The 27912-nt window shown below is 35.9% G+C and overlaps 3 protein-coding genes across 6 annotated transcripts in view; all 3 read left to right on the forward strand.

Moving 5' to 3' along the window:
• Positions 1–412: 412 nt before the first annotated feature.
• On the forward strand, positions 413–3145 carry psmd10 (proteasome 26S subunit, non-ATPase 10). Its single transcript, XM_039648450.2, has 5 exons — positions 413–579; positions 693–791; positions 1015–1161; positions 2193–2359; positions 2474–3145. The coding sequence occupies exons 1-5, from the start codon at positions 466–468 to the stop codon at positions 2625–2627; spliced, it is 681 nt and encodes a 226-aa protein (XP_039504384.2). The 5' UTR covers positions 413–465; the 3' UTR covers positions 2628–3145.
• Positions 3146–11763: 8618 nt separating this feature from the next.
• On the forward strand, positions 11764–18731 carry xiap (X-linked inhibitor of apoptosis). Of its 3 annotated transcripts, none has more exons than XM_089134828.1 (7): positions 11764–11938; positions 14118–14908; positions 15235–15334; positions 16808–16886; positions 17350–17386; positions 17508–17733; positions 17939–18038. In XM_089134828.1, exons 2-6 carry the CDS (start codon positions 14137–14139, stop codon positions 17723–17725), a joined length of 1206 nt encoding a protein of 401 aa, XP_088990954.1. In that variant the 5' UTR covers positions 11764–11938; positions 14118–14136; the 3' UTR covers positions 17726–17733; positions 17939–18038. The 3 variants fall into 3 exon arrangements, with proteins under 3 accessions (XP_088990954.1, XP_039504407.2, XP_039504409.2); XM_039648473.2 differs by having other exon boundaries at positions 11765–11938; positions 17508–17690; positions 17939–18731; XM_039648475.2 differs by having other exon boundaries at positions 11765–11938; positions 17511–17690; positions 17939–18731.
• A 750-nt stretch (positions 18732–19481) lies between these two features.
• The window catches only part of stag2b (STAG2 cohesin complex component b), a 29611-nt gene continuing 21180 nt past the window's right edge, over positions 19482–27912 (forward strand). For both annotated transcript variants that reach the window (XM_039648689.2, XM_039648688.2), the window contains exon 1: positions 19482–19632. The gene's annotated coding sequence lies outside the window, so the exon portion shown is untranslated. The remainder of the gene's footprint in view (positions 19633–27912) is intronic.

Below are 27912 nucleotides of genomic sequence, written 5' to 3' on the forward strand. Positions count from 1 at the left end.
AACATGGCAAATTGTCTAGCGCTATGCATGCTATGTAAATTAGTAAAAAAAAAAGGTTCACATTAACGTTACATTTTCCCACAACAGTAAGCCTGTGGGGATTTCATAGTTTTACATTTTACGTTTTTACATTTTACACCAACATGCAAAACGCAAAGCCTAAACAAATGTACAGTATTTTCAGGATAATTAACAACATATATCTTTCAACAAAAAAAAAGTCATCTACAACCCTGTAAAGTCCTAAATATAAAGAACATGGCTATATTGGCTAAAGAAAATCATACAGCTATTATGTAACCAACAAACGACTGAGCAACTCGGCTTTTGTTCATTTGTTTTAATCAGGCACCATTCTGCGGCACCTAAGTAAGTTGTTTTATCCAATGACATTGCAGCTTGTATGTTTTGGGCGGGACCAGTAAGTCAATTGTCACACTGGTGCTCCCCAAAGTCTGAGATGAGATGGAGGGAAGCGTATCTAATGTTGAAATCTGTAATTTAGCGTACACTGGAAAGTTTGAAGAACTTAAAGGTTTTGTTTTATCTGACAGCGCACTAGCGACGAAAACAGACCAGGTAAGTGAGAAAGTGTTGGTGCTGTTGCACAGTTAGCATGATGCTATATTGAAGTTTTTCCATTGAGTCTAAGATATTTAAGTAATAATATGCTGTGTTGCTGCTTCATACAGGACAACAGGACTGCTCTGCACTGGGCTTGTTCAGCTGGACATGCGGATATCGTGCAGTTTCTGCTGGAGCTTGGAGTTGACGTGAATATCGAAGATGATGTGAGTCAGCATTGTTTCATGATGGGACATTCCAAAAGCCTTATATACTGTGTCAGTGAATGTTATTGGTTTTATACCCCTCATCATTATTATTACTGCTCAATGCATTTATAAGTTAATGCATGACATCAATATTATGTAGTTAAATGTCTTGATAATAGATACTTTGTCATTCACTGCATATCCTCTTGGTGGAGATCTTTACCATGTTATATAATTCCAGGCATGTTGGACACCTCTTCATATAGCAGCTTCTGCTGGGAGAGAAAAAATAGTCAGATCCTTAATATCCAAAGGAGCTCAGTTGAACTCTGTGAACCAGAATGGTTGTACGCCACTGCACTACGCTGCATCTAAAGATCGATATGAGGTAGATTTGACGTTTGTAAAAGAGCAGCTCTTTATCTTCATCAGAGGGTTCAATTATTACATAAGCTCTTTCTTAAAATTGTGAAACTTGTATATTATTAATTTGATCTCATATTTATTTTATATATTCATATGAATGTTGCCAGATTTTTTTTTTTTTTTTTCAGAGTATAGTTTATGCTTTAGCTTTAACTTGGTTTAACTTTGTCACAGAGCAGAATTTTGTCTTTGGCACTGGTATTATGACACATGCATTATATTAAATTTAGTTCTATTAAATAATTACTTTTTCTTAACATTGTGAATTAATTAATTTTGATCTTTTGTTTTATATTAATATTGCCTGGTCATTTTTTTATCAGTTATATTAAAATATTACACATTTGTTTTTCTGAAAATTGTAAAAACATTTAAATTACATTAACTTCTATTTATTTTATATTGGTAAATTGCCAGCTATTTTTTTAAGTTCTATTCATTTATTACACATAATTGTTGTGAACATTTTTAAACATTTGAATATTATTATCTTATATTAATATATTGCCAACTCTTTTTATTTTATTCAATAATTACATCTTTTTTTTTTTCAGGAAATTGTTAAATGTTTTATATTGTTATCTTATATGCATTTTTATATTAGTATTTTGCCAGGTCTTTTGAATCTGTTATATTAAATTATTACATAAAATCTTTCTGAAAATTGTTAATATTATATTGTACTTATTAATTTATTTACAGTTCTTTATCAAAGTTATATTATTATTACATGATTTGTTTTCTGAAAATCTTCAAACATTTTGTATTAAAATTATTTTTTTATTAATATATTGCCAGCTCTTTTTAATGAAAGAGTTACAGTAAATGACTACATAACATTTTTCTGAAAATTGTGAAAAAAAAAATATATATTAATTTTAAATTCATTTATTGCCAACTCTTTTTTTTGTCTCAAAGTTATATTAGATTATTTTATAAAATCTTTCTGAAGATTGTTAAACGTTTTATATTAATAATATTACTTTTTAACAGATAGCCCAGATTCTGCTGGAAAATGGTGCAGATCCTAATGCAACAGATAAACTGCAATCCACACCTCTGCACAGAGCGTCTTCTAAAGGCAACTACCGACTCATTCAGCTTCTTTTGAACGAGAGCGCTTCTACCAACATTCAAGACTCAGAAGGAAACACGCCACTGTAAGTAGTGCAGAACCCCTAGTGTTATTATTCCTCTATTGCTTATAATTATGTATAGAGACCTCCTCAGACCTGTTTTATGTGAACTATTTTCATTGTTTTTTTTTTTTTCAGTCATCTTGCATGTGATGAGGGCCGAGCAGAGGCTGCTAAACTCCTTGTTGAACATGGTGCCAGCATCTACATTGAGAACAAGGAAAAGATGACGCCTCTACAAGTGGCTAAAGGTGGCTTGGGATCTATGTTAAAACGGATAGTAGAGGGCTGAAGGATCCCGAGTGGAAACAGAGCCACGCAGCTTTTAAAGGACAAGTTCAGTATTTTACACTTAAAGCCTACACTAAAATACCAAACTTGTCCTTTAAGCTGCTGTTCAAGTATGATGAATACTTGTTTGTAAGGGTATTTAAAAGAAACACAGTAGAAAAAATGCTTTTAAAGATGTCTGCTGAAGAACAACATTATGATCAGCATTCTCTTTATGGTAGTTAAAAAGCTCATGACTTGTTTTGTCAGTCAATTTTCATACTTTTTATTTGGTACATGAGTTTCAGGCTTACACATAACATTCTGATTTATTTTTTATCTAGTTCAGCCATGAATGCTTTATTTCTGTTAAACCTAAAGTTGATATTTTCATTGATTAGTCACTTAATGTAATTTCTAGTTTTGTGTCCGTGTGCGAATGTCACGCGACCATAATGTGTTCTTCCATCTCGATGCTCTTTTTTTTTTTTTATATATGGGAAATAAATTGTAATTGAATACAGGTGATTGGTGCAGTCATATCTGGGTATTGTATTACAGTTTGTCTCAGTCGCTTTGGTGCATTTCTCATCACTATTTACATTTCCAATTTCGAGTCAAGTGGCGTATTATCTCGACGCATTTTGAGCTATCCGTGTGTATGCGTGTATGTCTACGCCATTAACGTCCGAGTGATTCCGCGTGTCTGTACACGCCGTCAAATGTCCGAGCGAAACGAAGCAAAATGTAGATCTACATCTGGGGAGTGACCTTTGTTTTTCCTAGGATGGTCATTAATGCCATTAACCCCAGTGACGGTTAGGTTTAGGGACGGGATTGAGGTAAGTCATATATTTATATATACAGTAGTAGTAACGTTAAGTCAACGGCGTTTATAAACACGCTGAAAAGCGATTATGTGTGTTGATAGCACGCCAAAAATGGAAATACGAATTGCCGTGTCATACATGCGCTACTTCATGAGATCAGTCATGATGTCATGGTGCAATTCTCAAAACAATAGTACAAACTGCAAAACCTATTGATAACCTGCAAAAGCGTGTCACTTGGTCAAAATGGATTCTTCAAAAGCAAGTATTCATGCCAATGAAAGTGTCAGTGTCAAGATGAAAAGTCCTGACACCATTGTTTATGAAAAAGATAGCCAAATAAATGGCTTTGTCGTGTGTTCATTATGACGCTTTACTCTGTAAATATTTTCCAATGCAAAAAAATCATATCAGTGGGGCCAAAAAGTATTTTGTCAGCCACTGATTGTGCAAGTTCTCCTTCTTAGAATTTCACGAGTTCACACTTGCATATAATTTTGAGTGAGTAAGATTCAATGCGTATTTGGCGTGCTGTCCGGAGGGAGAGCCCCGAGCTCGGAATTCTGTCTGAACCCAGAGTACTCCCCCCGTATGTAAGTGACTTTTAGAAAGAGGAGTGTGGAGAACTAGGAGTGTGAAGGAGGGATGCTGCAAACTGTCAATGGATTGAGGTAAGACTGCTGAGTCTATATGTACCCTCTTATCATTGATTGCTGATTGCTGTCCACTCGTGTTAATTATCTGAACGTGCTTCTCCCGAACTTGGTTAATAAAACATCATGATGAGAGAGGTCTGTTATTTTCATTGTAGATACACTTTAACTATGAGAGACAAAATTTAAAAAAAAAATTAAAAAAATCCAGAAAATCACATTTTGAAAGAATTTATTTGTAAATTATGGTCGAAAATGAGTATTTGGTCAATAACAAAAGTTCAACTCAATACTTTGTAACATAACCTTTGTTGGCAATGACAAAGGTCAAATGTTTCCTGTAAGTCTTCACTAGCTGGTATTTTGGCCCATTCCTCCATGCTGATCTCCACTAGAGAAGTGCTGTTTCTGTGTTCTTGGGATGCAAATCTGCATTCTTCTTCCTCCAAACACTACAAGTTGAGTTTTTACCAAAAAGTTCTATTTTGGTTTCATCTGACCACATGATATTCTCCCAATCCTCTTCTGGATCATCCATATGCTCTCTGGCAAACTTTAGACAGGCCTGGATTAGAGTCCCTCTCGGTGTAGTGTGTTACTTATTGTAGCCTTGTTACTTTGGTCCCAGCTCTCTGCCGGTCATTCATCGGGTCCCTCCGTGTAGTTCTGGAATTTTTGATCATCGTTCTCATGATCATTTTGACCACGGGATGAGATCTTGCGTGTTGCCCCAGATCGAGGGAGATTATCAGTGGTCTTGTATGTCTTCCATTTTCTTACTATTGCTCCCACAGTTGATCTTTTTCACACCAAGCTGCTTATATTGTAGATTCACTCTTCCCAGACTGGTGCAAAGTGTGTTTGACAGATTTTGACAACTAGTTCATTTTTGTGATGACTCAAACAATGTAATCAGGACTATTAGTTTTATATGGAATGACTATTCAGCATTCAAAAGTATAGTTAATTTTGAATGACATGACAGCAAATGATAATGTTATAAAACAGAAGCGAGTTGTATGAGAGCAATTGAGGCATGTCCGAAAGCATTTGCAATTTGTTGTAAGGATTGAGGAACTGCTACTATGATGTGTACAAATGACTAAATGTTGTGTATGTTAAACTAACTGTTGCATGCAACAATTGTAAATAGTGATGTGAGAAATGCACCAAAGCAACTGAGAAAAACTGTAAAAGGGCACACAAATGATTACATAGACATGTTCATCTTGATTTGATTTTGTACACTACCATTCAAAACTTTTTTTAAAGACAAAAATATATTTATTCAGCAAGGATAAATTAAATGAATCAAAAGTTACATGAAGATGTATACCACAAAATATGACTCAAGTGTTACTACATGATCTATTCATGATTTGTGCAACCAAACACAAAAGTCATTCAAGCATTTGAGATTTTTGGTGAACTTTAGTACTTGTATGTCGTAACACTTGAGTCGTTACTAGTTAGTTCCCATTATCTTCACTTTAGAATATAGATCCAAATAATTAGTAATTCCAATAGAAATATGAAGTACCACTTTCATCTGTGAGCTATTACTTAATTCATTATTGAGAGTATATTTTAGTTAATAGTAGTTACTAGATTGTTAATAAACCTTCAGTAGTTCCCTGGAAGCATTCGAAAAATAGTACTTATTGATTAGTTAATAGTGAACTACCACTTTCATCTGTGTGCTATTACTTAATTGTTAATCAGAGTTTCTTGTTAGTTAATAATAGTTACTAGATTATTAATATTGTGTTACTTATTGGTTCTTGTGTAGTTATTCATTAACGAAGGAACCGTATTCTAAAGTGTTACCACATAGTCTTGTGTACTTACTTAAGATACTATATCTACAAAAATGTAGAGAAAATGTAAAAAAAAAAAAAAAAAAAAAAAAAAAAACACAAGTTGATCAAGGTAATGTTCAAGGGGACATGTTCAAGGTGATTTTTGTGTCATAAATATTTAAATGTAGGCTAAAATGTAATACAAATGATAAAAAGGACATATCTTGAATGAACAGTATTACATAAAGACATTTAATAACTCTAAATTCAGTGTAATGGAGAATTATGTTGAATTATGTTATTCAGTTTAAAATCCATATTTTAAATCAGACAGGCAACCTCAAAACCCCTGGTGAATAGACTCAAGAACTTTCGAGCAATTGTTTTTATCATATGTGTGGTCCTTCATGTCTTTTATGACACCACTTTTGTCTGTAACACAGTTGACAAAACAATGAATTAAATATTTAATTTCATTAAAATGTTTAAAAATACTTTGAGCTTAAGCTTGCAAACTAATGAATTTAGAGCAATATAATCACCTAGTTAATTATATAATCACCTAGTTGTGATATATGACCCAGCACCAACAATACTATCCACACACTCCAAACCAGCCTCCATTCTTTACGAAAGATGGATAAAAAGGCGCACATGAAACAAAAACCTTTAAAAATTGACATACGATCCGGCCAAAACACAGAGATGCCAATTCGCATGGGACTAATATTATCAGGACCTCGTTCGGCGAGTGTCACTCTAAAAAATGCTGAGTTGTTACCAATTTTGGGTAAAATATGGACAACCCCAGCCATTGGGTTACATTTATAAATTACATTTTTAACCCAATGGCTGGATTTGTCCATATTTTACCCAAAATTGGGTTAAAACAACCCAGCATTTTTTAGACATAATTTGCGGGGGAATTTTTACTGTACAAATTACAGACATGGCCGATTTGCCACAGACAAACTCGACAATTATTACAAATTACTATAGTATAGGTCACCAGGTAATACTAATCCCATGCAAATAGGGCTCATGCCTGTAATTTGTAAAGTAATATGGCCGTTTCGCACGGGATTAGGGTCACCTCCGCAATTATTACAATTGACTATAGAGCTCACCAGGTCATACTTATCCCGTGTGAATGGGGCTTAAGGCTGCACAGTGTTTGCTTTTGTCCACAGATTCTATGAAGCCATTTTGTGCTTTTAAAGCTGCCGTAGTTGTACGATGTTGTTTCCTAAAACCAGATTGAAAACCAGACAGTGCAAGTTTATGTGAGGTTCCCTCTTCAGAGGTTTGACATGATGGAAGGCCTGACAAGAGAGCATTACAGTCTTGCCAACAAGAGCTTGAGCAAGGGGTTGTGTAGCATGCTAGTAATGGCTTGATCTTCCTATAATGTTGTATAAGGCAGACCCACAGGACCAGGCAGTTCTAGCAATGTGCTCCGTGAAGTTTAACTGATCCCAGGTTCCTGCTGTCCTGAGCCCTGCATGGGAATTGTTTCTGTAATCCTGCTCCCGCTGGATTTCTGACCATTACCGAACTGGATTTCTGACCAAACATTCTGTTACAGCTTGTAGGAATTGTATAAAATTACACTAATGATGCTGAACGTTCAAAATAACAGGGACAAAACGGTAACAATTTACAATAAGGTCTCATTTGTTAACATTTGTTAATGTATTAACTAACATGATCTAAAAATGAGCAATAGTAAAAATCCAGCGGTTCCTTGATTGTAAGTTCAAAATGGTTTTATTACTTTATTGAATGTTAGCATTATATAATTTGATGGAATATATAATTTTGTCCTGTAAATTTAAGTTCAGTCCCATAAAACGTTTTTTTTCTATCTAAAGTGTTGAAACCACAGCTGACCGTTGGAACATATCTCCCATACCAACAAATACATGAACTGGTTAAGAATCCAACTGTCCATTCTTTACATTCCATCTGAATTACTGTATGTCACATATGTGACTATCACTAGTTTCATTGATACACAACTTTCTCTGGTATTGTTACACAACTTTCTCTGGTATTGTTACGGACCCATGGTTTAGGTCATGGTGGAACATAAATGACAAACAAATGATTCATATTTACCCATTTTATTCTTGTTATCTGGGCTGAAAAAAAAAGTCAGGGGTGAGCTAATGCTTAAAACAATAAACAATCATAAACTAACTTCCCCACAAGAAAACGAACTTCTCTGAATTAAAATAAAAGAAACAAAACATTCAATGACATACTCCTACCTCCTAACCAATAAACAGGAGAAAAGGTGGAGGCCTTTTGGCCTACAAAATAAATGGGAGCAAAACTCCCTACAGCTTCTTAAATAATGAAGATGTGATACAGATAGGACCAATAGGGACCACTGATGTTATCAAAAGATCAAACTGTAGCAAAAGCAATTAACGGCACTCTGTTAAACACCACCAGCGAGATCACAAAAATCACAGGCCTAACACACACACTCTTAGAAGAAAAGGTTCTATCAGCGATACGTATTTGGAACCCCTAAAAGGTTCTATACACTCTTAAAAAAAGGGTTCCCCTGGGTTCTATCTAGAACCCTGGGGTTCCATACTTCGGCCAATAGAACCCTTTACCACAAAAAAATGGTTCTACATAGAACCATTTTGGAGTTCCATATATGAAGCGGGAGATGGAACCATTTCTGGTTCTAAATAGAACCATTTCTTCGAAGAGCACAACAATCTAGAGCAATCAAAGTGACAGAGAGAGCTATGCCTCCAGAGGAATTCTGGGAAATTTAGTCTGAATCTCTTCTTTGGTCTAAGCGTCAACAGCACCTCGTTACCACCGATCCTAAAGGAGAGAAAGAGGAAAAAACAAAAAAGAGACAGTAAGAACAACAGAGACAATGCAGCTAAAATGAAATTCAAGAATGTCAGTTTCAGTCACATTTCTTCCATACAAATGTGTTAAAATATGTACTATAGTAGTACATAAGTACTCCATGACTACTGTTCTGACCCTTCTTGACATTGAGTGTACAAGTTCATGATTAATTCTTATATATATTTTGTTAAACTCCAGGAGGATGACATCTTTGAGTGCCATGTCTCTATAAAATCCCTCACAGGTGCCCATAGTGTTAAGGCCGGGTGAAATACTTGTCCACTGATGGATCTTTACCTTAAAGGGATACTCCACTTTTTTGGAAATACGCTCATTTTACAACTCCCCTAAACTGTTGAGTTTTACCCTTTTTGAATCCATTCAGCCGATCTCCGGTTCTGGCTGTACCACTTTAGCTTGGCATACATCATTGAAGTGCACAAGACCATTAGCATTTCTCATTAAAAAAATGACCAAAGTGTTTTGTTATTTTTCCTATTCAAAACTTGACACTTCTGTAGTTACATCGTGCACTAAGACAGACGGAAAATGTAAAGTTGCGATTTTCTAGGCTGATATGACTAGGAATTATACTCTAATTCCTGCGTAATAATCAAGAAACTAAAAATGGAGTATCCCTTTAAGTTTAATTTTCAGGGAGTTTAAGTTTGTTTCTCTTCAGTTCAGTTCCCTTTTCCACTCATCATTTGTTACCATGGCTATAGATGAATTATAGTTGTCACATGTTTGTCATTCATTCATTCATTCATTCATTTAATTTATTATACAGGAAAATTCAACAGCAACAGTAGGCCTATAACAAACGGGCCTGGCTCATTTTAAAGTTCATTGTCATTGAGTTCATTCACCAAATGTAATGTAGTCACTCAGTTCAGCGTCCGGTATTATTTGTGCTTGTTTTATATAATAAATATTCACTTTTCATCTTCATCTTCATTGGACTTCAATATAGAGATGTATTCAGACAGACTTCCTCTTACCACATTAGCTGCTGTTAAACATTATAAGTTACTAAAAGGAACTGACCACACATGGATTTTATGAATGCATGACGTGCAGCGCTACAACCACCAACTTGTCAGCTTGACTGGGTAAATAGGGTAGTGGTAAAGATGTCTTACACAGACAGGAACCTTGTGTTTGGCATAATTCCCCATTGCAATATGTCAGTAGTAAAAAGATTTCTATCAATCCACTGCTCTTCTTACATTTTAGGGGATGGCCATTTTGATTCATATACAACATTATTATGGGGTCATTTATATTCATTTATATATATATATATATATATATATATATATATATATATATATATATATACACTCTAAAAAATGCTGGGTCGTTTTAACCCAATGTTGGGTCAAATATGGACAAACCCGAAATGTTGGGTTAAAAATGTAATGTAAAAATTTAACCCAACGGCTGGGTTAGTCCATATTTGACCCAAAGTTGGGTTAAAACAACCCAGCATTTTTTAGAGTGTATATATATATATTGTGTTTTGTGAAAAACATTATGACCTAATAGATCTGTTGGGACATTTTGCACAATAATAGGCTACAGAATTCTTTTAAATCTACATATTCTTATGTAAAAAAAATGTAAACTGATATCCCCACCTGCGTGACATTTTCCATTTGATGGTATTTTGTTTAAATAATTGTTGTTATTATGTACATTAATTTAAGTGTCATGTGTTTTACCATGGTGATGTATTGTAGTTGAGTTTGGGAACCTAATTGACATTAGCTTGTGAAAAAGCTACTTGTGATGGACTCTAATTCATTGTGTCTCTTTCACCACCTGTATTATCCATACATAAATAGGTTTTGTTACTTAATGGAATATTAACATATCATTTAATGAAATATATAATTTTGTACTGTAAATTTAAGTTCATTCCCAGAAAACCTAAAATGTTGCTGTTTTTTTTTTTTTTTTTTTACTGAAAGTGTTGGCATGCACAGCTGACCGTGGGACCATATCCTCATACCAACATACAAAAACTGATTCCCACCCTTCAATCTATATTCCATCTCTATGTCCGTCACAGTTTCATTGATAAACAATTTTCACTGGCTGTAACGGAATTCAAGAATGTCATTCATATTTCTTCCATAGAAATGCTTCTTCTCACACTTGACTTGTGTGAAGACACTTCACAGATGTAACCCAGATAATAAACTATTCAAGAAATTCTGTTTTTCAAGAAAAAACATTAAAAAAAAAAACCTAATTCTTTTTGCTTCATGTTTCCTCATTTGTTTGTTTATAAGATGTATGTCACTTAGGCTACTGTCTTTACATTTTAAAGACTTTTTATACACTGTCTCTGTTTGTGGAGTTCTGCTTATCGCTACATAAAGGGCAGCTGTTCAGGGGCAGCAGAGAGTGAAGATTATTAGAGGATTATTCATATCTCTTGGTTTTCTAACAGTAGCCTACAGGTTGCACTGGTAAAGAGATAATAATCAAGATAATATTAACATTTTTGAATGTGGGAATGTATAGGTTGTTGAGTGCAAATTTACAGTTACATAACTGAAACAGAACGGATTCCACAAAACTATGTGAAAGACACGACAAAAATGTGGTCTCATAGCTAGCCTGTAGCCTTCATTTCAGATTTTAATGAACATTGTGCCATGCATAAAGTAGCTAATATATGGTGTATGGTCATTTTTACTACAATTCAGATTTTCCCTACAATAAAAACAATTTCTCTATAACTCTGAAATAGTTAAGTTTACGGGCAAAGTGAAAAACGTCGTGGTTGGTTTTCTCGTAACACGGTGCAAAAGTCCCAGGAAGTTGGTGTAGAGAGCGAAATCAAAAAAGATAACCTCTAAATTTCCAAATTTCTGATCTTTGTCACTGTCTACTTTCATTAAGTCTAGCTCATGAATATTAACTTAATCATTGGACGTCAAGCTACCCTTTACAGCCAATAAGCTATACGAACGTCATATTACCAAATTAATATTCATGAGATAGATCTTCGTGTGGTCACCATTGACAAATTCCACCCTCTGCTGCGTATCCTTTTCCTAATATTTTAACTGCTTCGTCTAAGGGCAGAACGGAGTGCAGCTTGCAGTTTTTAAAGTACTGAAGTTGATGACCCCTGAATAACGTGTTTCCAGAGCGAAGGTAAGCAGACGCCGAGGTGTATGGCACAACAGAATGTTAGCTAATGCTAACGCTAGTTTATTGTACTTTATCTCAACAGCCTGATTGTCATTTTAAGGTCAAAGTCCCACTGTGCTCTCTCTCTCTCTCTCCCTCTGTGATCCGCCCTCCTTTTGAATGTTTTGTCTAGTCTACCTTGATCGGGATGCTGCTGTTGATCGCTAAAAGAGACAAATTAAAGACAAAATTTACCGAGAATCACGAACTGTCAAACCGAAACCGTGTAAGATGTATAGTACAACGCATGGCATTATGTTATGGGGTCTCGTTTTATAGGGTGATTGTGTTGAGGTTTAAGACTGTTGTTGTGTTTTGGGAACAGTTTGTTGCTGCTCATTTGCTGGTGCAAGTTGGTAGACTATCTTGACCAAGGGACTGGTCATACCAGTTAATGGTGGTCTTGCTGGCTTTTGGAATGGTATGAGTGTATGGAGTCAATAATGCCACATAGTTTTGAGTGACCATATATATATAAGTGTGTGTGTGTTAATAGCCTACATTATATACGTCTATATGTCTAATATGGTGGTCACTCACAGGTGTGTGTGTGAGCGAGAGTTATGTTATACATTATAAAGGTCTATTTATAAATGTGTTTGTGTGTGTGTGTGTGTGTGTGTGTGTGTGTGTGTGTGTGTGTGTGTGTGTGAAATTAACTGGACAGGTTAAGCTGTGTGAATAGTGTTCTCTATAATTTCATTATGGCGATTGCATTTGTAATATTTTGTTATACTATAGTGTATTACAGTGCATAACTTCTTATCTTTTACATTAGATTTACAGATGTTATTTAAATTCTTTTTAAGTGTAATTTTAGCCATTGAAGTCTTTTGACTCTAGGATGTATGTTATGATGCATAGGAAGGAAGGTGTGATAATGTTGCTAATTGTCATACACATACCAAGGGGTGATTATTAGATACAGCATTCCCCTTGTTTTTAAAAAAAGGTTACATAAGATGTTTGAATCATAATGTACAAATGATGTAATGATCTTGAGCACGTAATGTCCATGCCAGTCAGTGTAGTGTGGGTTGAGGAAGAAGTGAGAAGTGTTCTGTTTCCCTACACATGCTAGAGGTGCGGTGCACATGTGACTGACAACGCCTCTGGCTCTTAAAGTGACAGCATCTCTGAATAACTCCCAATGGTTATGAATTTGAATTATTTAAAAAAATAATAATAACTTTAGCTTACTTTTTGCATTCCTAGTACTCCAATAGGTCATCCGTAGACATCCGTTGAGGTTCTGTCAGTGAACTAGTGGATATGAATCATGCACAAACAATGTACCGGTAGATGCAACATGCAGGCGGTTTCATGCAAGCTAAGGAATGTTCTGCTTAGCCCACCATGTTCACACTGTTCCAGTGACTCAGTTTGATATGTACAGTTGTCATGGAAATGACACATGAACTCTTTCTCTTTGGCAAAATGGCAACAGATAAGTGTTCCTGAAACACTTTTTGCTCAAACTTGCCTTATTGACCTGAGCAAACACATATTTATTTAGCAGTGTTCAATACTTAACTGTTCTTTTTTTTCTTCTACCTTCTTGTGCTCATGATATACTTACACACTACTGGTTTGGAATAATTCAACTTTTTTTTATGTTTTTGGATGAAGTCTCACCAATTATCTGATTAAATATGTAAAAACAAACCATTTATTTATTAGGATAACTCCAGTCTTCAGTGTCTCATGATCCTTCAGAAATCATTATAATATGATGATTTGCTGCTCAAGAAACATTATTTTCTATGTTGAAAAACAGTTGCGCTGCTTATATAAACTTAATATTTTTGTGCAAACCAGGCTACACTACAATTCAAAAGTTGTTTTATTCAACAAAAACTCATTAAATTGACAAATTTAAGCAATTATAATGTAAAAAAACCCCAAAACATTTCAAATAAATGCTGTTAATTGAACTTTCTATTCATCAAATAATTTTTCATAATATTTACAATTGTACTGGTTTTACTATATATTTTATCAAATAAATGTAGCCTTGCTGAGAATAAAAAACTTCTTTCAAAAACATTAAACAACTCTATTATTCTAAACTGTTGACTGCTAAGTGTATATATATATATATATATATATATATATATTTCATTTTTTATTTTTATTTTGACAGATCTTTTGTTACTGCTACTATGGCACACTCGAGTGAAGATGGCGACTATGTAGCTGATGGTGAAGTTGGATGGTCCTCCATTGATCATCGTCTGAATTCCTTCCAGCATTTCCCTCATTCTGAAGAAATTTCAGCGGAGCGACTGGCCCGTGCAGGCTTTTATTTCACAGGCGAGGCGGACAAGGTGTGCTGTTTTAGCTGCCATGCGACGGTGGAGGACTGGAACAGAGGGGATACCCCATTGAAGAGACATCAGCAAGCATCTCCCGGCTGCAAGTTCCTTAGCTGTGCTCACGGCTTGAGAAGCTCCAACCTCATCCACAGCCCTGCTTACGACGAAGTGGCCGAAGCCAGAGATTTCCTCCTCCGCACGGGAGGGGTGGTGGATCAGACCATTTATCCCACTGCGCCGCACATGAAGAGTGAGGAAGCTCGGCTGAACACTTTCAGTGACTGGCCTGCAGACGCTCCGGTTCAGGCCGAAGACCTGGCGGGTGCAGGGATGTATTACTATGGGACAAATGACAAAGTGCAGTGCTTCTGTTGTGGGGGGATTCTGGAAGGATGGGAGCAAGGTGACGATGCTTGGGATGAACATGCAAAGCACTACCCAAACTGCTTCTTCATCTTGGGACATGATGCGGGCAATGTGCCACTGACAACACCTCGACCCAGGCTGAATGGCCGTATGGCCTCCATGGAGACTTATGAGGGGCGTCTTGAAAGCTTCAGAGGCAGACAACACCCCATAGATCCTGAGAGGCTGGCCAGAGCTGGTTTCTACAGCACAGGTAACTTAGTGTTAAGTTTCTCCATGTAGAAATGCATATTCAGTTCATTTATTAATTCAATCTCTTATATAGTCTGTTTGATATACTTGGAGAATGGAGTGCTGGAGGGATGATGTATTTTTGAAGGCCAAAATCAATAGTATCACCCTGGCTCCCTTCTTGAGCTTGTGTTAAATAGACCTTATTTCAGGCGTTTAACCAAAAACCTTTTCAATTAACCCATTTACTTTGCAACAATGGAAGTGCGAAATGGCTACAAAAATGTGTCATCTCTGCAGACCTCTATTTGAACCCAATGAACAAACTGTCCTGTTTTTGTGATATAGGAGTGCAAGACCGTGTGATCTGCTTTAGATGTGGAGGAGGAGTGAAGGACTGGATACCTGAGGAAGACCCTTGGGAGGAGCATGCCAAGCACTATCCAGGGTGAATTGCTTTTTCATATTTTGAGACTCTGAGGTACGTTTGCAAAAATGCAAAAAGAGGTATTTAACTTAATGTCTTGGTTGCTCTTTTGCACAAAATTAAAGTTAATATTAATAATTGGTTCTGTCAAGCTCCAAGAGCAACCAAAAAAGTTGGAATGCACCAATGTTAAAAAATTGACTGAAAATTGTCATATGGCCGAATGCATATACTAATTCTATACTTTTTAAAAATATATTTGATTGATTTTTGGTAATGGAAAACCATTAAAATATTCAATCAATCATTTAAATGCAATTTTAGGTGTCACAACATTATAATGTGCAGTATGAAAATGGATATTGTTTTTGAGATTAGCTTTACATTTTAACAGTATTATGAAATTGTTTAAATTAACTTTTAGTGTGCATTATATGATGGCTAATGCATAAGTGTATTTAAAGGGTTAGTTTGCCCAAAAAATGAAAATTAAGTCATTAAATAATCACTCCATGCTGTACTAACCCCGTAAGACCTTCGTTCATCTTCGGAACACAAATGAAGATATTTTTGATTAAATTTGAGAGGTGGATCACTGCTACATATGCTCCTAAAGGATTGAAATTTGACGGCCCAGAAAGTCGTTGAAGAAAATGTTTAAATATTCCATGTGACTACAGCGGCTCAACTATAAGTTTATCAAGTGATGAGAATACTTTTTGTGCGGAAAAAAATAAAATAAATAAATAACGACTTTATTCGACTACTCCTTTTCTTCCTTCTGGGCCTGAGACGAGAGTTCAAGAGATTTCCACAACGCATGCTCGAGAATTGCGTTCATTTTCTACTACTTCTTGTGCAATTCACGCGCATTCGTTGTGGAAATCTCTTGAACTCAGAAGGAAGAAAAGGGCCGTTAAGTTTCAATCCCTTAGGGTAGTTGAAATAAAGTTTTTTTTTTTTTTTTTTGCACACAAAAAGTGTTCTCATCGTTTGATTAAGTTAAGATTGAGCCACTGTAGTCACTTGGACTATTTTAACAATGTCTTTAATAACTTTTCGAGGCCGGCAATTTTCAATCCCTCAAGAAGCCTATGGACTAGTATGCAGGAGTAATGCAGCTCTCAGATTTAATCAAAAATATCTTAATTTGTGTTACGAAGATGAACGAAGGTCTTACGGGGTTGGAACAACATGAGGGTGAGTAAATACTGACAGAATTTTCATTGTTGGGTGAACTAACCCTTTAATGTGCGCTAACAATATATTTGTTACATTTATGTATTGATCTTTTTTTTAAATGTTCGTTAATGCATTAATGCTTTAACTAATATGACCTTATTGTAAATGTTACCATCTTTTCTGATATTTAAATCTAAAAACACATTTGAAAAAATATGTAATATTTATCTGCGTATTTTAGATAAAGATCATGTGAGGTAAACATTGAAGAATGTGTTTTCTAAATGTAAAATTATTATAATCGACCCTCAGCTGCAGTTTCCTTCGGGCAGAAAAAGGAGGAGAGTATGTCAGCAATATACAACTGAGATATCCGAATGGAGTCCATTCAGTGAGTAATTTCCTATCTTTTACACAACCACTTGTACTTCAGTTGAATTGATAGAATTCCTATTGATTGTTCTTTGAAAATACCCTTTGATCCTGCTGTAAATAGTTTGCATTTTATTTTACAGTCCTGTTCCACGTGTACTCATTGTATCAATTACAATAACTCGGTTCTAACTAGGTACTAACCCTGAATCTAACCTTAACCCATGTAGTTACCTAGTATTATAAGTGCTTCCTTGGGTAACTAAGTACATTGTAAGTACACAAACTATAAAAAAAGGTTACACTGTATTATTAAATGTCATTATTACATTACATAGTATAATTATACATTTAAGAACAGAGTAATATTAATTAACTACATGTACTTACTATAGTAAATATGAAACGAACGCTGTAAAATAAATTGTTACCAAATTAACTGTAACCATGTAGCCTTACATATTTATTATTTGGACTTACAGAGGTCAAGTCAGAATGGCTTTTCGAGTCACGAGCAAGGTAAGGGCAAGGTTTTGAGCTCAATTTACGTACAAATCCAATGAATAACCTCTGTTTTTATAACTGCTTGGGAACATGCTGTCTTCACCAGACGTGTATTTGATTTGCACTTTGTATGCAGCAGCACAGAAAGTCCTGCAGTCAGAGATTGCACAGAAGGCTGTAGATATGGGTTTTGACCCCATCAAAGTGGAGAGCGTTCTCCAGAAGTTACGTCAGAACAATGAGGGCTATGCTTCAGTGGAGGCTCTTATTCAAGACATCCATGCACAGGAGAGCGCCAGTGACGTGCCTAAGAAAGTTGGCAAGTGCTTTGTTTTGTATGCAAGGGACAAGTAGTGAGATATGTGCGTCATGTTCTTGCATAACAGTCTTTAACCTGCGTATACGAGTCGACACAAATTGTTTAATCCTAGTCTTAAAAATAATAACTTAATAACCTAAGCAGAGAACCATTAATTGTTGTTGTTATTATTAATGATTTATTTTTTATTCCTCCACTCTATTACTGTTGTTTTACCATTGTGTTTGTTTCTTACATATTTTCTGCAGAGGACCCCATGATGAAACTTGAGAAACTCCAGAGGGAGAAACTATGTAAAGTCTGCATGGACAGTGACATTAGCATAGTCTTTATTCCCTGTGGACACCTGGTCACTTGTCAAAAATGTTCAGAATCCCTGGACAAGTGTCCCATCTGCTGTGCCACCATCATGCAGAAGATCAAGACCTACAATGCTTAAAAAAACAAAGAAACCAGCACTCCAATTGAAACAGGGTTGTGCATTGAAAGTGGCAGAATATAATCATTCCTAAAAATGCACATAGATGTAAAATTTGATTTAAGCTGTGTGTGTGTATATATCTGTAGATGTACTAAACTCTGGTAAAATATTGTTTTATTTTTTCATTAAGACCTGAAAAGAACACGCTGCACATTTCATGTTTTCTTTTGATCGAGGCAGGGACACTACATTATTTAACATATAATATATTGTAATATATTGCAGGGAAAGACATCTTTATTATGTATCCCCGTATAGCTGCTTCCCTCAAATACACAAACTCAGATCATAGTGCCTTTATGTAGACTACTTTTTAATCAACTATTTATTTCCGGTTATTAATTTGGCATAATCATGTAATAAGAAATAATGTAGCTTATCTTTGCTCTTTTATTTATTATGAAATAATGATTGCTTTAGAATTTTAATCATGTTCAAGGTTGATTAAACTTTACCAGTCCAAACTTGTTTTTCTTCTGATACCTTTCTGTGATCATAATTCTTTTAATAATAATTTTATTATGCTTGGAAATGATAATAAAGAAAAATTCACAACAGAACTTTTTTTCTGTTTCATCTGTCACTTAAAATTGATAAACTGTAAATGTGTGGCTAAAAGCTTTTATGCTCACAGCAGTAGAACTCAATTTACTTGATTAGATATCAAAATGTAATTTCCATAGGGATCATCATTTCAGTGTACTTGACAATTAATATAATTATTATGATACATTTATGCGCTGCTATATATTATATAGGTTAAGTGCTTCTAAACACTAGTGGTCTGTAGCTGTCAGGTTTGTTTTATTTAATTAGTTAATTTTATTCCTATAATTATGTTTTTGACAAACCTACAGAAATATAAATATATGAATAGGACAAAGTGTAATTTTAAAATTCCAATGAAAATCAATTCTAGTTGGTAAATATTGTCCTATGACAATAAAAAAGTTTGACGGCACCGACTGACTGACTTCCATAGTAGGAAAAAAATACTATGGAGGTCAATGGGTGCTGTCTGCTTACCAACAGTCTTTAAAATATGTTTATGTTCAACAGAACAAAGAAATTTATACAGGTTTAGAATAACATGAGGAAGGTGAGTAAAAGATGACAGAATTTTCGTTTTTGGATGAACTGTCCCTTTAATTTCTGACACTAGCGTCTACTGTACTGAGGATTTGCACCTAAGGGCCTCGACCACTAAAGGGACTCGAGCTCACTGCAATCTCTCCATTGAGCACCAGGTGGCAGCTCTATACCAGCAGTGTCTCTCTGAGTGATCGGAACAACAAACCGAACGGAGCAAGCGGGGTAAGAGCGTGTCCAAAACCGCCTCTGACCGCCACTTTCAAACTACATCCATGAAATAGCCGCGAACACGCACTTTAAAGACACTGGAGTCCATCTAGCTCTTCAAGAAGTCCTTATAAACAACCCGGAATCGACCCTGAGGATCGGGTAAGTGCTAAAATGGCGGAGAGATTTATAGAAATTAGTGGCTTTAGGGTTATTTGGATGATGTGTTAGCCGCGCTAGCCTGATAAGCGAGGGACAGGATCCGAAACGAGCCGCCGTGCTTCCGTTGCCGTATTTAATTAATAAAAAACACCTCGCACGGCTGCTTGGGAATTTAAACTAGCGTACTTGGCTCCACGAATGAATATACGTTACATAGAGTGTGCCCTTTCATTGGTAAACAGTTAGCTAGCGGGCTAACCTTACCCTGCACAGTCAGGAACACAAATTGAGAGGCAAGATGGAGGACGAGGACGCGATGTTTTCCCCCCTCTTTCCGAGATAAAAAAAGCTGATGTCGCAGCTAATATGCTAATTTTATCACGTTGTCAATATTAAAAGCACTCACTGTCAATTTTTACGCGTTTTATGTTCGCGTGTGGTAGATGCGCGTACATAATGACTGGGCACGAGCGGAGCCAAAATGGAGAATCCCGAAAACAGCTGTGCTGGATCGACTTCAAGATGGAGATTTCCCCCTTTCTGCTCGTGTTTTTAGTCGTTCCGTGATATTATTGTTCGATTTCTCGACTGTAGGCTGCATTTGGGCTAACAAGCTCGTCATTTAACGTTGAAAATTGTGGCGTTGTGCGTAAAACTCAGCGAGTAATTAAGTATATCGTGGTAAGAAGTACGTTGAGGAGGAGTTTGCGAGCGTCCGCCTGATCTCAGCAGTCAGCACTCAACTTCACATACTAGCTCCAGACAAGATCATATTATATATCTGACTTTTGTAAACCAGTGGGTCGTGACCAAAAACTGTTCTTTCTTCTGTTTTGATGGGGTGGTAGGCTATCAAGCAAAATAATCTAATAGCGCTTATGTCCGACACCAAAATAAATTAGTTCAACTTTTTTAAAAATGGGAAAGACACTTCCCATATCTTTTGTTGTTGACGTCAGAGGTCGTGTGTCCAATCAAACTTTACGGTATTTTGGCGCAAATTCATCTGTCACTCGGTAAAATGGCTAATACACTATAAGCAACATGCGTTATTAATAGAAAAACTGACACAAACATATGCATTGTTGTTTGCGTGCAGGGTTTGTGCGGTTTTTTGCTATATACATTCGGATGTTTGATTTTAAGGATGGTTTCCTAAATTGGCTTGGTGTCTTGTATGAAAGCCAGTTGTTTTAGTTGATCTATGCTCGGTATGCTAAAAAGAAAGGCGGGGGGCATGTCTAGACTACATTTTTGTACTACATTGGGCCCAACTTTACAGTTGTTTATTTGAGATATTATAATACGCTGCTGATCCGTCCACATATTGGTAGCGACCAGGAACCGGAAAGCATGGCATGAAATAATGGTGCAGTATTAGTTTTGGGCTGAGCTGTCACTGTCATCATCCGTGTGTGTGTATAAGCACAATGGCTGTGGATGTGGATGGAAACGTCGTTTGGCGCCACTTTTCCTTCAAAAGCATTGTTGATGATGTGCTATCTCCTTTGTATTCCCGCCTTTTCGACGATCATTGTAATACGCGTTTAAATGCTGCTTATTTTGTTACTTGCAGGGTATTACATAACAGTTATTTTACGTCCTCGGCAGGCACACGCTTTGCCCTGCATTTGGTACAGAGAGGAACGTCTTATTGGCCACTTTTCTGTGATAATGTACTCTGTTATTGTGCTATTTAAAGCTTATATAATTCTTACACATTGGAGTACTAAAAAGTCGGGGTGACTTTATTATGTACAAATACGGCCGAAATCAAAGTGTTTCTGCGGCCGTGCAATGTTTAAAGTATACTTGCTGTACTTTCAGAATATTAGTTGAACATGCATTAAACAAACAAAATGATCCGTTTGAAATAATGGGCAGTGTCGGGAAATGCGTCATTTTTCAGCGGTGACTGGGTTCCTTCTCTCCATGTTCATGTTTACGTCCACAAATGTTACTGTCGACCTTTGATTGGATGCTGTGAAAAGGAGGGCGGACGTGTTATTTCCTTATATGTGCACAGAGGTAGAATGAAGCTCTAGGCTCACAGAGATGTTTCCTGGAAACGATGGAATCTGGATAGCCAATCAGCAAGCAGCGCGATATGACAGACTCGGCGAGCCACGCCTTCTTGTTTTCATTCTGAGCCCGCGGGCACAACTTTAGCGCTCAGCTCAGATGAATCACTTTCATGGCAATGTAATTCTTGATACTTAGCTTTTCTATTGTTTTGGTGTACTGGTCATTTTCCTCATGTCCCTTTTCTTTTCTTTTAACACTGTTGTCTGAAGAATTTAATGCCTCTAGTTAAGGCCAAACCTGCTGAATCTTTAATGAAAAGACTTTTGTTGTGTGACAACTGCTCTTCACAGAAGAGATGCCGTTAAGTACTCAGCAATATCTCTAACGCAATACTTTTCTTAACTTGTGGTATGAAATTTTGTTAGGTGTAAGCTGACATGCTGAGCAAGGAGAAATGATAGGTGCAACTATATTATTATATAACTATACTCCTAACTATATTTTAGGATATCTGCTACCAGATGTGAAACAAATCATCCTGTAATATTTTAAATATTATTCATGTCATTTCTTAAAGGAACCAAGAAAGGATTTTATATTCAGAATATTTAGATGAAACAAACAAACAAACAAAAACAGTAATAGTAAAGAGTGCAATAGTTGGGTTCCGGGAAATAAAAACTCAATTCAGTTTTTCCATTAAATATATGTTTTAATAACCTATAAACCTTTAAAGGGTACATATCATGCTTTTAAATCATTCATTTTTACATCTAAATAATACCGTTGTGGTCTATGTAAAACATAACTGCAATGCTTGGGTCTGAATTCCTCATTATTATAGCTCCACAGGCCCCTTTTCTGATGTGCATCTTTGAGCGACCCGTTTCAATGCGTCCCCTTTAAATAAAAAGGAGATGCGTCATACTCCGCCCGCTCAATGAGGTCAATGAGTTCACGGTCGGTTCAACTCCTCACGTTCGCCCATTATTGTTGTAGTTTGATTAGAGATATATATACGATTATATACGATACCTTCAAAGAACATTTTTATTCACACTTTAATAAAATGTCAACAACAGAAGACTTGTCCTTCAAGCTTTACATATTCGAGCCAGAGCGAGCGAGTTGATAAAGACTACGACGAACCTGCAAAACAATGTGAGTTAACTGTTTTGTGTTATTACTGAAAGTCGACTATTTCTCTTGTTAAAACAAGCACACTGACAAGATAAATGACTACGGTCTAATCTTACCACAAAAAAAAATCTGTATTGACAATATGATACATTTAGAAAAGCATCAGAAAACAACGCAGCTAAATGACCATTGATGAAACTCAAGAACAATAATACTGCAGATGTGTAACGTTACTTCAAAACAAAAACAAAGTAAGACAAAGGTACTGCTAAACCATGACTACCATGTGTTTTAAGAAAGTAAAGTACTTTATTTTTATTAACGATATTTACAGCTTATCGAAATGCTCTGTTCGTTGTCTCCAAAGATGGAAGGAATTTACCTCTCATTCAGTCAATTGTCAATTGGCAAACCCTTCTTTATACTGGCGGAGGTTGTTGAAGTGGGAATCCTTGAAGTGCTTCAGATCACTAACGTACATCCAAAAACCGAACATTTTGACTTGCCCTCTCGTAACTTCTGCATCATTGAGCTCGGACTACAAAATCGGAGCGAGAAATAATAATGGCGGATTGCTGGAAGTTTTGGACCGGTAGTCAATGTCCTTATTTGGCAGTTCCGCTGCAAATACGGTGACGCACTTGCACAAAAAACGTCATAGACAACAGAAAAATCTGAACAGGTTGAAAAATATGACAAACAGAATATAAAGATATAAACGAAGCACCAGAAGAGAATAATTTCATCTTTTCTGTACTTATAAACACTCCAAATATACAACAAAATGCATTTAAGGGCTAAAAAAGTGGATTTTGCATGATATGTCCCCTTTAAAGACAACAATACTGTGAGCTACGAGGTTGTTAATAAATGGTATTTGCTTGTTAAAGGTTTTAGACTGCGTTATTTCAACTTAAAATACTCTTGTTTAGCAACGTATTTTGGGGTAAATAAAACTACATTATCAATGATGATGTTCAGAAAATCCACCGATCAGAGAATATAAAAGCTAAACACTCCAAAAACAAAAATCATAATTAAAAATTATATATATTCATGTCTTCAAGCCATGCAATTGATTAGGTAGGTTTTTTTCTAAACACAACCAAGGGCCCCAAAAAAAGCTTAAAGCAAGCATTTTGCTGAATTACTTGTGTAAACAAAATGCATAGAATAAACAATAACATCCTGGTTGATGAGTGGTGGTAATTGTGTGATGGTAATGAGTGATGGTAAAGAATATAATTGACAGCTTAAATAAACGTCTACTTTTATTTTCATTTAAAAAAAAAAAACAGGTAAAAATTCAGTAATAAAATAACAAATGAACAAATAGCAAACAACAGCACACATACATACAATAAAATAAAGAGAGAGATGAAATAAACTCGGCTTTAAGTTTTTATGGTTGGTTTAACAGTAGGTTGGTATTCCGGTAAAAAAAAAAAACCTACAGAAATTAGTAATCATATATAAAATAACACTGGATATTCTTCGTTATAAAAAATAAATAAATATAGATTAAGGCTTACAATTAAAGTTTCAAAAGTTATTCAGTCAAATGCAGAGAGAGATTTTATTTTATTAACATGACAGGAATATTAGGCTGCTGTCACTTTAAGAGTTTATGCACGAATCCAATATATTGTTAAACAACTTGCATTATCTTTCTCAACTATTTACTTTCCAAAACTGAGTGTTTTAACTTAATTCTCGCCAAGGCAGGCATTTTGAATTACGTTTTTGTATATGATTTATAATGCCAGTAAGCCACTCATTTTGGTATTTGCAAATCACAAGCTGTTTGAGAGGAGGCTTTATGTGTGCGCCACTTATATAGATCAGTGGTTCACATTTTTCTTGTGGGTGTGTAACTTGTGGGAATTAGTAAAATTATTTGCAATAAGCACTATTGAACCGGAGCAAGTGAGAGGACGTGGGTGTGTGTCACTTCGCGCGGGGAGATGAGAGTAAGAACGTTCAGCTGACATAATTGCCTCTGCCGCTGGCAACAAAATGAATCAGTTTGCAAACGGAAAGACGTGAGACTGACCGTCACCTATCCGGGGCAAGCATGTGGAAATCGGCTGATTCTTGCTGGTTTACTAATGTTTTGCAAAGTTACAAACCGAAGAGGTGTGTAAAAGCATCATGTGTATAATGTGTACATGTGTCGGTGGTGCTTTTCAATCAAATTCTTTGTATAGTTTGGTTTCTAACTGAAAAAAACATGCTTGTATTTTGTTTGTTGAGAACTTTGAATAATACATGACTCAAGTCTATTTGTAATAAACTAGGGGTGGGAATCACTACGATACATGATACATTCTCACAATATGATAATATCACAATACAGCAATTCTCAGATAATCTATTGCTAGACAATCCTGTGATGATGATGCATCACGTCTTAGCTAGCTTAACTGAAAAAAAAATGGCTGTGAAAAGGCTGAGTTCAAACTGCTAAAAAATCTCTCTGTAAATTAAATGTAACATTTGAATTGTATAAGCGCAAAATAAATGTTTAATATGCATTAAACATTACATTAAAGCTTTAAGAGAAGCTTAAACTGAAAGATTTAGGCCTATCAGCTTGTTTTTTATAAACCTGGTTCTTTTTAAAATGTACCAACCTCTTTTATTTAAACCTGGGAACATCTGTGTTTACGGATTCTTAAACGCCTCTGATTGGCCATGCTCATGCGTTCAACATATATGTCTGTGATTGGCAATGATTTCTGCTTCACCGAGCGCTTACACAGGTACTCATGAGGTCGTTTGAAAGCAGGTGTCTATCGGTGGATATATTAGGGATCTGCTGATAGACATCTGCTTTCAAACGCTCTATTTACATTGTTTGTCCCCATAAATGGTGTAAAAGCCGAAGTGCTTCCAGACTTTGGACTTAAACGTGGTTTGAGCATCTGTTAATTTACTTGCACTACTGTCAGCAATCCTGTTAAAAACCTCTTTCTCTCTTAGGCTAGTTAACTTAAGTTTACGTTTCCCTCATTCATGTGTTGAGCACCACTTAAGGAGCCATGAAGTTGCAATGCTGGGAGCAGGGGAATCTATTTTAGAACTGCTTATTTTATTAATTAAAATATGGAAATTTGTCGCCAGTGTATCAATTCTCGTATTGCACGGAGAAGGACAATGATATATTTCCCTATCGATATTTTGTCCCACCGCTATTATAATGTACTATGAATTCATTTACAGATCACATTTTCATGTAAAGCAGTTATTTTTTTCACACTAAGAAAATAGAGCACTTCTAATAGTTCAGATATTTTAAAAGCATTAAGTGATCATATTCGCTGTATACATATTCACTGTAAAGCCAAGCTTCTAAGCTTTAAAACGACACCTATTTTGTGTTAGTTAAGCAAGTAACATTATAACTTTGGATTTAAGAGGTTAAGGCTAACGATTAATTGATTGTTAATTTAAAGAGATTGGGTAAATTAACATCCCTATTCCAGAAACAATGCTACTGAAAAATTGGGCGGGAACTGTTGCACTCTATTTAGAAGAATTCATAGAGCCTAAGTCCCGCCCCTCCACATCCGGCTCATGGAACCTTATTTCGGAAAAAATATGTATGGTAGTAGTCAATGGCGAGAGATAACTTGTCTTTTTATTACGTCTGAACTTTGCCCTGAATTACACATATGATGTTTGTCAATTTAAAAGATAATTCTGAAAGTCAAGAAAGTCGCGGATTGTCATTAAACAGAAGAGTAACATTTAGGTTTATATGAAAATCGCTCTGTGAACTACATCTCCTTGGAAGCAAAACAACGAGCAAGATCCGTTGCTCGTATGTGTGCAGTCTTGTACAAAACACTTAGGCATGTGTAATGTTATGATTATAACACACAAGACTAGAAAAAATGACGTTATAGCTTTAGTAAAGTTAGCTTCATTCATTGAGTGAAAATGTGCACCTTTGGGGTTTGTAGTCTTTGTAATTACATATTTTCACAGTCTTACACCTCAACAGTTTTACATCAATATGTGACTTTCTTGAGTATCTTTCTTGAGTATGACTTTCTTGAGTATCTAAAATGTATCTTTTAAATTGACAAATGTCATATGTGTAATTTAGGGCACAATTCAAACGAGATCAAAATATTTGTTGTCTCTCGCCATTGACTACCATATAATATTTTTCCGAAATTAAATCCCATGGTGGCCGACCGAAGGGGTGGGAGTTAGGCTCTCTATTAGTATTTACTTCAGTTGGAGGTAAAAGTTAATCTAACTATAAGCTGACCCTAACACATCATACCCCAAGGCAAATGGTTCATTTAATAAATCATAAAATGTTCATGTGCTCCTTTCTATTGACTGTTCATTTTATGCTTTCTTAAAGGTTCAATTTAAAGTTGGAATGTGTGGGATGTCTCCTATCCCAGCTTAAGAAGCAAATATATTTAAGCTGTATAAAGGTTTAGTTGCCCTGGAAGTTAATAAAGTACAGTAACTTTGTTTCAGCTGTGGCGGATGAACAGGAGTGAGTGGGAAACGGGAGCTCATTCTGTGCTGATGATTTCTGTTCATTGAAATGATCTCATGACCCTTTCTCTAATACCATCTGCCTTTGACTATCAATAGCAAATCTTGTTCTTGGCTGTAAAGTAAACCAAAGGCTGTTATCTATTTACAATTAGAGTTGATCCGATACCGATACTAGTATCGGAAATGCCGTCGATACCAATGAAAATTCTGGCATTGGTATCAGCCAGTACTTCTACCCATGTACCGATCCGATACCATTTTCTTAAATAATAACTAGTTATGCACGTTAGCTTTGCTTAATGCTGCAAATCGGAGATCAATTCTTCTTCGCTGCTTGTGGCAACACATGAAGTCGTGCTGTTGCCACAAGCAACCATTGTTTAGAGCAGCGAAGAAGAAAGCGCGCGCTAGTAGTATGTCTGCTGTTTGACAGTATTTAAGACTGGACCAACCAGCCAGTAAAACAGCGACATGTCTCATATGTCATACTGCAATTTCATATTTACATACGGTTAGCACAAGTTTAGCAGCTTCAACACTTAATAAAGCATTTGAAGACGCGTCACCTCGCAGAAGACGATGGCAAGGGCA

Source organism: Pimephales promelas, chromosome 9, assembly GCF_988280905.1.
Source record: "Pimephales promelas chromosome 9, fPimPro1.hap1.1, whole genome shotgun sequence".
Taxonomy (NCBI): Eukaryota; Metazoa; Chordata; class Actinopteri; order Cypriniformes; family Leuciscidae; genus Pimephales; species Pimephales promelas.